The sequence below is a fragment of the Marmota monax genome, unplaced genomic scaffold, assembly GCF_021218885.2.
Source record: "Marmota monax isolate L192 unplaced genomic scaffold, Marmota_monax_Labrador192_F-V1.1 WCK01_AAM20220418_F8-fsc00023, whole genome shotgun sequence".
NCBI classification, from domain to species: Eukaryota; Metazoa; Chordata; class Mammalia; order Rodentia; family Sciuridae; genus Marmota; species Marmota monax.
In genome coordinates this window covers 1,496,855-1,509,661 of record NW_026692907.1, presented here as the reverse complement: position 1 = coordinate 1,509,661, position 12,807 = coordinate 1,496,855, and the positions used below count along the sequence as shown (strand labels likewise).

The following is a 12,807-nucleotide window of genomic DNA, read 5'->3' as shown; positions in this document are numbered from 1 at the left end:
AACACTATTCTGTTTTCGTATTTTAAAATACAGAGCATAATTTTATTTAAATGTTATTTTTTTAATGAAGTTGTTCTCTGTAATGTTCTGCTACTTGTACTTTGAAATTAATGTATTGATTAAAGTTTAAATTTTTTAGATGAATCATCCAGATCTTCTGATACAAGTGCTTGGAATTTTAAAAAATAATGGTGAGTTTCTTTTTTTTTTCTTTTTAAAGTTGTCTTTTTAAAGGTCTATGCAATGTGTTGGTTATATGTAGCTAACCAAATAAACTGCTAGCATGTTTGAGTCACTATTATATATGGATAGATAAATGTATCTTTTAATATATTTATTTAATTGGTATACCAGAAAATATAATTTACCTATTGCTATGCCAGAGGTACCATATTAAAATTGACATATTAAAAAAGTTGCTGCATTTTAGGTAATTTAAAAAATACTAGCTTTGAATATAGTAGTTTTCCTTTATCTGCAGTTTTATTTTTCATGCTTTTGCTTTTTTTGATTTCAGTTAACTTGCAGTCTACCATGGTCTGCATATTAAGTGGAACATTCTAAAAATAACAATTCATAAGTTTTAAATCTAGTGCTATTCTGAGTAGCTACCATCTATTAGTTACTTAGTAGCTGTCTTGGTTATTAGATTATCATCTGTTGCAGTAACTGGAACCCGAGAGAGACCACATTCATATAACTTTTATTACATTGTATTGTTATAATTGTTCTATTTTGGTATTAGTTATTGTTGCTAATCTTTTAATGTGACTAATTAATAAATTACACTTTGTCAGAGGTATGTATGAATAGGAAAAAAAAAGCATAGTATTTATAAGGTTTAGTACTATTTGTGGTTTCAGATATTCACTGGGGGTTTTAGAAAGTATCCCCTGCAGATAAGGGGAGGAATACTATATTATGAACATTTCATGCGTAAAAGAAGACAAGAAAACCCATAATCATTAGGAGGTCATTGATGAAGAAAGATTAAGGAGAGACTTGCCGTAAAAATGTGTGCATGTCTTGGGTAAATATGTTTTTTCCCCCACTTAAAACAATTACATTAATTTGATAAATTATGTTGCATCAGCTGAATCATACCAATTTCATATGTGCCTTTTCTGTCTAGATTGCTTTTTTATTGAGGACATTTGATATAGGTAAAAATACTTCTAAGTAAAATTTTAAAACAATATCAGTGTCTCATACCAAGCCCAAGTTATATATTATAGTCCAATAAATTATTTTCTTGATTTTAATTTACTGCTTTTGTTTTGTTTGTTTTTATTTTGCGACTCTGGTGATGGAACCCGGGCCTTCTTACATTCTAGGTAAACACTCTACCACTGAGCAACACCTATAGTGCCTACTTTTCTTCTTATGAAGTAAATGCTTAAGAGCTCAGGATCCAGATCCAGACTTTCCAGGCTCAAATTTTAATTGTGCCACTTGGTTGTTTGCCCATAACAATTTAACTTCAGTGTAATAATTCAGTTTTCTCAATGCTGAAATGGCAATAACTTTTCTGATGAAGTTGTTAAGAGGATGAAATGGATTAAGCCATAGTTTAGAAAAGTGCCTGGCATACGATAACCTAGTTTTAACCTTTTGCTGCAGCAGCTGTTGTTATTACATTAAATTAAATTTCATGAACCGAAAGTACCTGACAGAAATTAGATTTTTTTTTCTTCTTTTGATATTGGGGATGGAACCCAGAGGCACTTGACCACTGAGACACATCCCCACCCCTTTTTGTATTTTATTGAGTGACAGGCTCTTTCTGAGTTACTTAGGGTCTTGTTAAGTTGCAGAGGCTAGCTTTGAACTTGTAGTCCACCTACCTCAACCTCCTGAGCCACTGGGATTACAGGTGTGTTCCACTGTACCTAGTGGAAATTATTTTTTAAAGAAAGAGTTTGGTATAGTTTATTCTGTAAAGGTATTTTAATATAGTTTTCCTTTTTTTAACATTTATTTTTTAGTTGTAGGTGGGCACAATACCTTTATTTTATTTTTATGTGGTGCTGAGAATTGAACCTAGTGCTTCACACATGCTAGGTGGGTGCTTTACCTCTGAGCCACAACCCCAGCCCCTAATATAGTTTTCTTTGTTATTAAATATATATTCTTTTAGTTGTTGGTGGACCTTTATTTTATTCATTTATTTATATATGGTGCTGAGAATTGAATTCAGTGCCTCATACATGCTAGGCACACACTTTACCACTGAGCTACAACCCCAGCCCCTACATACTTGTTGGTTTTTTAAATTTATTTTTTAGTTTTAGGTGGACACAATATCTTTACTCTACATTTATGTTTTTAATTACACAAAAACTTAAAAGGATATTACAGATGAGAGACAGCTTATCTCTCTAGAGAGTGCCAATCTATCATAAATAATAAATGTTTAAAATCTATTTTTCTGGGGCTGGAGTTGTGGCTCAGTGGTAGAGCACTTGCCTGGCATGTGTGAGGCCCTGGGTTCTATCCTCAGCACTGCATATAAATAAATAAGATAAAAGATCCATTTACAATTAAAAAATAAAAATAAAAAAAAGTATATTTTTCCTACTAAAATACATGAGTAGATCATCTTAAGTTATATAATGAGGTTTCAAAAACCAGTCTTAATTTTAAAATCTATACAATTATGTTTTCCTTTATGTTCTCATTATATCCCGTAGAGATCTGTCATGTAAAGGATTTGTTTCTATATTTATGTTTCAAACCCCTTATTGACTCTTTGTTTCTTACTCATCACATGCATAATGAAATTTCTGATATACAGTTCTTAAGCACATGTTCTTTGAATTAATTATTCCAACAAGTACTACTGAAAGACTTTCTTTGAATTTGAAATGAAATAATGTTCACCCATCTATCTTTACTTAAATTAGACATTTATGGAAAGGGGTTTGCCATGGAGGTATAAAAAAGACAGGATGGAAAGTGGTGGAAAGGTGCTTCATCATGTTAGGCAAGTCTTAAGAGCTTTGATTAGGCAGAGTTTTCATATATTTACAGGAAACAAGGCCAGCAGAGTTAGCTTGTACTTACACGGGTTAATTAAAATGAACTAAGCTGTTAAAGCATGATAGGTCCTCATTTTGTGATTCCTGTGGACATAGCCCTCAGAAGTAAGTGGTGTCCTTTCTTTGCTATATCTCTTAAGTTTTAACAACTTTATATACTTACTTGGAAATATTCAAACTTTTAGGGATATTAAGACCTTTCCTCTTAAGGTGATTGTAATTTTCGGACAGTATTTGGGACTATACCTGTGGTTTGTGATACACAGCAAATGGCACCAATAGAGGTAAGAGATTCTGCTGGGTTGATGCTCATAATGAGAAGAGTGGATTATGCCACAGAAGCAATAAGAGTGATTTTTTAGACGGAAACTTTTACTCAGTGTTTACTGTAGAATAAATACTTCTAGAGATGTTGACATTAGCTTATTTGTTTTTTTTTTCTCTTACTAGTATTATATGTAGATGTGGAATCTGATTTTCACGCTAAAGTTCCTGTTGTGGTGTGCAAAGATCAGAAAAGGTTGGTAATAATGAAGAAAAAATAAAATATTAAAAAAAAAAACACCAAATTTGTAGTGAACGTTTCCAAGAGAAGATCTTTGTTTTAGATTTCTCCTGGGAATAATATGATTACTCTAGTTTCTATTTATTTATTTATTTAAAAAATATGACAGCGGAATGCATTACAATTCATATTGGTTGTATACAAAGTATATTTACACCAATTTGTGACTTCATACATGTACTTTGGATAATGATGACCATCACATTCCACCATCATTTCTAACCCCATGCCCTCTCTCTTCCCCTCCCACCCTTCTGCCCTATCTACAGTCTATTCCTCCCATGCTCTCCCTCCCTACCCCACTATGAAACAGCTTCCTTATATAAGAGAAAACATTTGGCATTTGTTTTTTTGGGATTGGCTAACTTCACTTAGCATTGTCTCCTCCAACTCCATCCATTTACCTGCAAATGCCATGATTTTATTCTCTTTTATTGCTGAGTAGTATTCCATTGTGTATAAACACCACATTTTTTTAATCCATTCATCTACTGAAGGGCATCTAGGTTGGTTCCACAATTTAGCTATTATGAATTGTGCTGCTATAAACATTGATGTGGCTTTTGTCCCTGTAGTATGCTGTTTTTGAAAAGATCTACCTTGCTCTTGGATTACACTAGTTTCTACTAATTAAAAATAGCAAGCTTACCAAATGAATGTGAACACGAAATAGAGTTACCAGACAGTGGAAAATAAAACACTCTAGGCAAAACTTCTATTTTTTTTTCCCCTCAAGTTCATTTGCTTACCTAACAATATTGGACATTTACTTCTTTTTTAAAAATTTTTTTTAAACATTTAAAAAAAACTTTATTTTATTTATTTATTTACTTTTATGTGGTGCTGAGGATCGAACCCAGGGCCTTGCACATGTGAGGTGAGCGCTCTACTGTTGAGCCATAACCCCAGCCCCTGAACATTTACTTGTATGTAGGTACTACATTATTCTAGAGATACAAACAGCAATAAGAGATAGCTTCTTGTTAAGAATCTTACTGGATATTAGAATCTAGTTTTAGTTCACTGAAATGAATGAGTTATGAACGACTTTCTCATCAAATAGGACTCTATAGGACTGAGAGGGCTAAGTGCCTTTGAAAAAGGAAACTACAATAATGTTATCGGAGTTGAATGTGGAAGCAATACAGAATTATTATTTTTTTAATTGATTATTAACTTATTTTTCTTACATTTTAAGATTGTTGTATTTCCTTATTCAACCTAGAATTCTGTCCTATGGAGATCTAGTTTACCTTCCTTATTTTCCTTCTTTCTTTCTTTGGTACTGGGGATTGAACTCAGGGGTGCTTTACTATTGAGTTATATACCCAGCCCTTTTTTATTTTTTTTATTTTGAGGCAGGGTCTCACTAATTTTTCGAGGGTCTTGCTATTTGCTGAGGCTGACCTCAAACTTTCAATCCTCCTATCTCAGCCTCCTGAGTTACTGGGATTATAGGTGTGCACCACTGCACATGGCTTAGCTTCCTTATTTTCTAAATTAGAAAATTTAGATTGAGAGGGGTTAAGCATTTGTCCAGGTTCATATTACTTAGGGGAAAACCAGAAATGGCATAGAGGTAATCTGCCTTCTAGTGTTTCCTTTCACATGTGTTAAATTGCTTCTGCATGGCAATTTCAGATACATTTTTATCTGTGTTCTGAAAATATCTCTAGTACACTTCTTTCATTCCATTTAAGGTGACTCCTGTTTTCACTTATATAGTATAACTTGGTTTTCACTCACATATAAGTAAGTGGGCTAATAAATTAGTAAATCATATATATATATATATATATATATATATATATATATTTTTTTTTTTTTTTTGCACAGGATTAAACCCAGGGTATTTTGCATGCAAGGCAAGCACTGTACCATTGAGCTATGCCCCTACTCTTTTCTAAATTTTATTTTGAGAACAGGGTTTTGATAAGTTTCCCAGGCTGCCCTCAAATTTTTAATCCTCCCACCCCCACCTCCTCAGTATTTGAGACTACAGGTATGTGCCAGCTTGCACATTGATTAGTCTGACCTTTGATCTAAAAATAACATACCAATTAAATCATGAAAGTTGGATAGGAAAAATTAGAGTCAAGAAGTATAGCTAGTCAGTCCAGTATTTTATCTTTTGTTTATATCATCTTCAAAAAAAAAACCCAACTAGGAAAGTATGTTGTGTTACTTTGTTACTTTGACATTGAAGAGACAATGTTCTTTCTGTCATGTAAATCAAATTTTGGTGTTTTTTTTGGTACCAGAATTGAACCCATGGGCACTTAACCACTTAGTCAGTGAGCCACATCCCCGGCCTTTTTAATTTTTTACTTTTCTAAATTTTGAGACATGTCTTGCTAAGTTGCTTAGGGCCTCACTAAGTTAATGAGACTGGCTTTGAATTTGCGGTCCTTCGGCTTCAGCCTCCCAAACTGCTGGGATTACAGGCATGTGCCACCATACCTAGTAAATTTTGTTGATTCTTTTTTTTTTAATATTTTTTAGTTGTAGATGGACCTTTATTTTATTTACTTATATGTGGTGCTGAGAATCATACTCAATACCTCACATATGCTACTGCTGAGCTACAACCTCAGCCCAATTTTGGTGATTCTTAATGCTCCTTTTGGAATTTATTTTTTATGAATTTAAATACTGAGTGAGGTTGAAATTTGTTTCTAAATTGCACAGGAAGAATTAAAAACATATTCTCTAATTTAGTGTTTAGTTACTTTTAATTTTATGATAACATCTGTTTTTACTATAACTTTTAGGAATTAAAATATGGTGACTGTAGTGTAGCCACAGGATTTAAAGTATTCTGCATTTTAGGGTATTAACATAGTAAAATTTGTTTCTTTCTCATTCACAGTGGTTTACTTTGTAGAGTGAGTGCAGGAAACGATATGGCATGTCTCACTACTGATTTACTTGCTGCTCTTGGCAAAATGGAACCTGTCTTTATTCCCTTGGTGTTAGCCTTTCGATACTGGGCTAAGGTAAGTGGAATGGAAAGAAAAGTACCTAATCTTCAAAATAAGACAGGCTTTTCCTTATACTGATATGAAACATAAATCATAACATGTGGGATAAAACAGTTATCTGTGCCAGACAGAAAGTAGTGTGACTGGTTCCAATTTATGGGAAAATAAAGTTTTCATAGACCATACACTAGTTCCCCTTTATCCATGGAGAATATATTCCAAGAGCTCTGGTGAATGCCTGGAACCTTGGATAGTACTGCACTGTTATATATACACTATTTTTTCCTATCTGTACATATCTACAATAACGTTTAATTTATAGTAAGGCATAGTAAGAGATGAACAACAATAATAGTAAAAGAGAACAATTATAACAATATAATGTAATAAAAGTTATTTAAAACTTAAAGTTTAAAACATTTTTTATTTGTGCTACTAGGGCTTGGACCCAGGGGCTCACACCTGTAAGGCAAGTGCTCTACCACTGAGTAATCCCCTGTTCTTTTTAAAATTTTTTATTTTGTCACTAAGTTGCTCCTTTTGGTCTCAAATTTGTGATCCTCATACCTTAGCCTTCCAAGTAACTGGAATTACAAGTGTGTGTCAACTATGCCTGGCAAAACGGATGCATTTTTTTTTATTTCTAGAATTTTCTATATAATATTTTGGATCACTGTTGACTCTGCTGTTGACTCTGGGTAACTAAAACTGTAGAAAGTGAAACTGTGGATAAAGGGCTATGGTGTATACTTATTGATATATTGTAGAATTTTTAATGGCATACTTTATTCTTATATACTGTATCTTAAGAGGCTCAAGTTTTCATTCATATTGTAAGTTAAAATTGTAAGGTTTTAAGATATGGTATGTAAGTTAAGTTTCTTCTGTTAGTATATTTGTTTTTCTAATCTTTGTCTCTGGGTATTCTCTTTTCCCTAAATTGTTATTCATGTGGTGCAATTTTTGATTGGGCAACAGCTATGGATTAGTTATCCAAATTTTCTAAATTAGAATTAATTTGTATTTCTAAATGCTTTAGTTATTTTGTGTTTATTTCTTTGATGTGGGGGTAGGAAGAGGAGTGGTAATCCAGATATCCAGATGTATCAATTTAGATGTCTAATATCAGTCCAGATGTCCAGATGTCTAGACAGAGATTTGTGATCACTTATTGAAACAACAATGAGTAAATTCTAGTGAGGCCCTAAGCAATTTAGTGAGCCCCTCTCTCAAAAGTAAAAAAGGGGGCTGGGTTGTGGCTCAGCTTGTCTGGCATGTGTGAGGCACTGGGTTTGATCCTCAGCACCATATAAAAACAAATAAAGGTATTGTCCACACACAACTAAAATAAATAAATAAATAAATAAATAGTGCTGGGGGTTATGGCTCAGTGGTAAAGCACCCCTTTGTGAAATCCTTGGCACTAAATTATTTACAAACAAACAAACAAATATTCCTTGCGTTCCAGTAATAGGAAACAGTGCATAATAGTCAAATTACCTGATTCTGAGATACTTTTTGTGATTAATATAAGAATTGATTTTTTTTTTAGTGTACTTAACATCTAAAAACTCAACACCGAAAAAATAATCCAGTCAATATATGGGCAAAGGAAGTAAACAGACACTTCTCAAAAGAAGAAATACAATGGTCAACAAATATATGAAAAATGTTCAACATCTCTAGCAATTAGAGAAATGCAAATTAAATCAACACTGAGATTTCTTCTAGTCAGAAAGGCAATTATCTAAAATACAAGTAACAATAAATGTTGATGAGGATATAGGGAATAAGATATACATTTTTGGTGGAACTGCAAATTGATATACCACTCTGGAAAGCAAAATGGTTTCAAAAATCTAGGAATGGAACCATCATATGACCCAGCTATCTCCCTCCTCAGTATATATCCAAAGAAATTAAAATCAGCATACTCAGTGATATATCCACATTGGTGTTTAAGGCAGCACAATTTGCAATAGCCAAGCTATGGAACCAATGTAGGTGCCATTTAAGAGAAGAATGGATAAAGAAAATGTGGTACATATACCCAGCAGAGTATTACTCAGCCATAAAGAAAAATGACTTTGTGGTATTTACTGGTAAATGGATGAAACTGGAGACTATCATGCTAAATGAAATAAGCCTGTCCTAAAAAGTCAAGGGTCATTTTTTTTTTCTTTTAATATAGGAAAACTAATCCAAAACAAGGGGGTGGGGAATAGAGGAAAGATCAGTGAAATAGACAAAGGGGAATGAAGAGAAGGGAAGAGGAATGGGATAGGGAAAGACAGTTGAATGAATTTGATCCAACGTTCCTATGTACATATAGGAATATACCACAGTGAATCTCACCTTCATGTATATCCATAAGACATTAAATTAAAAAAGAAAAAAAAAGCTATAAGTAAATCACAGTAAGATCATGAAATTACATTTGATTATATTCTGGCTCTCTTTTAAAAGTAGATATATTCTTTACATTCTAGTAATAGGGAATAGTCTATTATAGTCAAGTTACCTGACTCTGAGCTACTTTTTGTGATTAATGTAAAAATTGTATTTTTTAGCAGTATTTGGCATGTAAAAGAAAAAGAGACCCTTGGATTTTAAAAGCTTTCTCTTAAGCTGCCTTAATCTTATTCTATGAGATGTCTGATATGTTTAAAAAAAAATCCATTTTCAGTTTTTATAGTTGCAAGGGAATTTTTGGTTAAAATAAAGCTACTTACAAAACAAACATTCTAAATAGAATTGCTTCGAGATGTTCATTATTGATTTTGTATATTGTTTTGGAGGTTTTAGGAAATGCTGTAGAAAGGAAATAATGTCAATATTTGAAAAATTAAAAAATTATCTCTTTGTGCTCATAGTATAATTGTATATCTAGGGGGCTGGGGATGTGGCTCAAGCGGTGGCGCGCTCACCTGGCATGCGTGCGGCCCAGGTTCGATCCTCAGCACCACATACAAACAAAGATGTTGTGTCCGCTGAAAACTAAAAAATAAATATTAAAAAATTCTCTCTCTCTCTCTCTCTTTCTCTTAAAAAAAAAAAAGATATCCTGTCTGCAAAAAAAAGTCTTTCTCCACATTATAAAAAAATAATAATAATAAAAAAATAATAATTGTATATCTAGGAAACCCTAGTAAAAAACTACTAGGATTAGTTGGGCATGGTGATCCATTCCTGTAATCCCAGTGGTTCAGGAGGCTGAGGCAGGAGGATCACAAATTGAAAGCTAGCCTTAGCAATTTACTGACACCCTGGCTCAAAAAAATAAAAACAAAACAAACAAACCCCCTGGGAGTGGGGCTGGGGTTGTGGTTCAGAGGTAGGCTACTCGCCTAGCATGCGTGAGGCACTGGGTTTGATCCTCAGCACCACATAAAAATAAAATAAAGATATTGTGTCCACCTATAACTAAAAAAAAAAAAAAAGGGCTGGGAGTGTGATTCAGTTGTTAAGTGCCCCTGAGTTCAATCTCTGGCACCAGAAAACAAACTACTGTGATTAATGAGAGAATTTATTAAGATTATTAAATCTAAGATAAATACACAAAAATAAGTAACTTTGCTCTGCCATAAAAATAACTTGGTAGAAGATAAACAGGAAAAGTGTTACCTTGATGACAGCAACAGAAATTACAAAATACTAAGAAATAAATTTAATAAAAAAGTTATAGGAAGAAAATTATATTACTGAATGGCATGAAAAAAATTTGTCCTGAAGAAATCTGTCCATTTAACAAACTATTTGTTAGATCCCTATGTGCCCTAAGACTTTGTTCCTGGTGGAGGGAATATCTGTCTTAAAAAGCATACAAAGCCTTGCTGTCACAGATCTCACATACTTTTGAAAGAATCAGATAGTACACAAAATGCATAAATAATGTAGCATCTGGTAGAATTTAGTGCTCTAAAAATGAGGTAATATGGTGAGAGAGTGATATTATACTGGATGGTTAGGGAAATTTTTTTGGGGGAAATTGATAATTAAGTTCAAGCCAGATACAATTAAAATCTGGGGGAACAGCCTTCAAGGGATTGCTAATGCAGGCCTTTAAGATGAGAACGAGCTTTCAAGTGCAATAAGGAAGACAGAAGTGGTGAGATGAAGTGAATGTGGGTGAAAGTTGTAGGAGATAAGATCAAACAATTTCTGTGGTGAAAAATTTGGATATATTTAATGGCAGTAAGAAAACATAGAAAGGGTTTGGAAGCAATATACAACTTGATGTGATTTATGCTTGTAAAGATCATTTAGAGTTAAAGAGTAGAAACAGGAAGCCCAGTGGGCAGGCATATATTGGCCAGAGATTATAATAATTTATGCTACCTTAGAGTGGATATGAAGGAAATTAGAGAGAGGTGGGCTAAGTTTTGGAAATAGGACTTGCAAGTGTATTGGATGTTGAAGGAACATGAGTAATCAACAACTCCTAAATTTTTGGAAAATTCACATATCAAGTTCTTTTTTTTTTAAAGAGAGAGAGAGAATTTTTTAATATTTATTTTTTAGTTTTGGATGGACACAACATCTTTATTTTATTTTTCTGTGGTGCTGAGGATCGAACCCAGCACCCTATGCATGCCAGGCAAGTGCGTTACCGCTTGAGCCACATCCCCAGCCCAATATCAAGTTCTTATATTCTGGCTCTCTTTTTAAAGTAGATATATTCTTTACATTCTAGTAATAGGGAATAATCTATTATAGTCAAGTTACCTGACTCTGAGCTACTTTTTGTGATTAATGTAAAAAAAGTTTTAATTAATTTTCATATGTACAGTATTTCCAATTAGAATTACTAGCGGGGCAAAAGATACAATAAAGATGATCTTAAAATGTTTAATGGAAGAATAAATATCTGAGAATAGCCAAAATAATTAAAAAAGAGGAATGGTAAAGGGGGTAAAGGTAATATATCACTATAAATCAGCTTTAATAAATACCATTGGCATACTAATAGACAAATAAATTGGTGGATAGAATAGTATGCCCTGAAGTAGATCCTATGTATATAAGATTTTTAAAATTTATTTATTTATTAGTTCTAATCAGTTATACTTGACAGTAGAAAGCTCTTTGATTCATTGTATACAAATAGAGTAGAATTTTTCACTTCTCTGGTAGTGCATGGAGTCACACCATTAGTGCACTCATCATATACCCAGGGTAATGATAGTCCATCTCATTCCACTGTCTTTCCTATCCTTTTGCCCCCTGCCTCAATTTTAATAAATGAAAGAAAATATTTTATTTCAGCATTGAAATGATGATTATTTAATAAATGGCTGCAAGTTAAAACTGTATCTTTCTGGAAGAAAATAATGTTCAATCCTTAGTGTACAAAATGGTAAAATAAATTTCACCTAAATGAAGTTTTTAAAATTTAGAGTAAAATTTATGTATGTAAACTATGGATTTGGGAGAACTTTTTGCTATGATAGGATACCTAGAAATTATACACTAAATAATGCTAAAATAAAAATAGTAGATTGAGAACAATAGCATATTTTAAATGCATATGTCAGCTATAAAGGGTGATTGTCTATAAGTAAACATATGTAAAGTATGAAAATAGAAAAACTAACAAAAAACTTAAGCTGGGTGTGGTGGTACATGCCTGTAATCCCAGCAGTGCAGGAGACTGAGGCTGGAGGATCAAGAGTTCAAAGCAGCCTCAGTAATGGTGAGGCGCTAAGCAAGGCAGTGAGACCCTGTCTCTAAAAAAAAAATACAAAAAAGGATTGTGGCTCAGTAATTGAGTGTCTCTGAATTCAATCCCTAGTACCTCCCTGCCACCAAAAAAAAAAAAAAAAAAAATTAATAGGTAATTCTGAAAAGCATACATCCAAATGGTTAGTGAACATGAAAATTGCATAATTTTTCTCTCTTTTTTTTTGAGAGAGAGAGAAAAGAGAAATTTTTTTAATATTTATTTTTCAGTTTTCGGTGGACACAACATCTTTATTTTATTTTATGTGGTGCTGAGGATCGAACCCAGCGCCCCGCCCATGCCAGGCAAGTGCGTTACTGCTTGAGCCACATCCCCAGCCCGAATAATTTTTCTCTTACTGTTAAGGACATGCAAATTGAAGTAATTGTTAAAGATTGCATCTCATCCATCCTATTGACAATTTTTAAGTTGATAATACCTAGTGTTGGAAGGGGTTTTTGTTCACTCATATGTTAATGAAGGACAACAGAAATTCTTACAGTG

At 33.1% G+C, this 12,807-nt stretch overlaps 1 protein-coding gene across 9 annotated transcripts in view; it reads left to right on the top strand.

Moving 5' to 3' along the window:
• The window catches only part of Tut4 (terminal uridylyl transferase 4), a 127,978-nt gene that overhangs the window by 61,926 nt on the left and 53,245 nt on the right, over positions 1-12,807 (top strand). For all 9 annotated transcript variants that reach the window (XM_046451161.2, XM_046451157.2, XM_046451160.2 and 6 more), the window contains 3 exons: positions 140-191; positions 3,489-3,558; positions 6,473-6,599. In XM_046451161.2, coding sequence (XP_046307117.1) covers positions 140-191; positions 3,489-3,558; positions 6,473-6,599 — 249 coding nt within the window. The remainder of the gene's footprint in view (positions 1-139; positions 192-3,488; positions 3,559-6,472; positions 6,600-12,807) is intronic.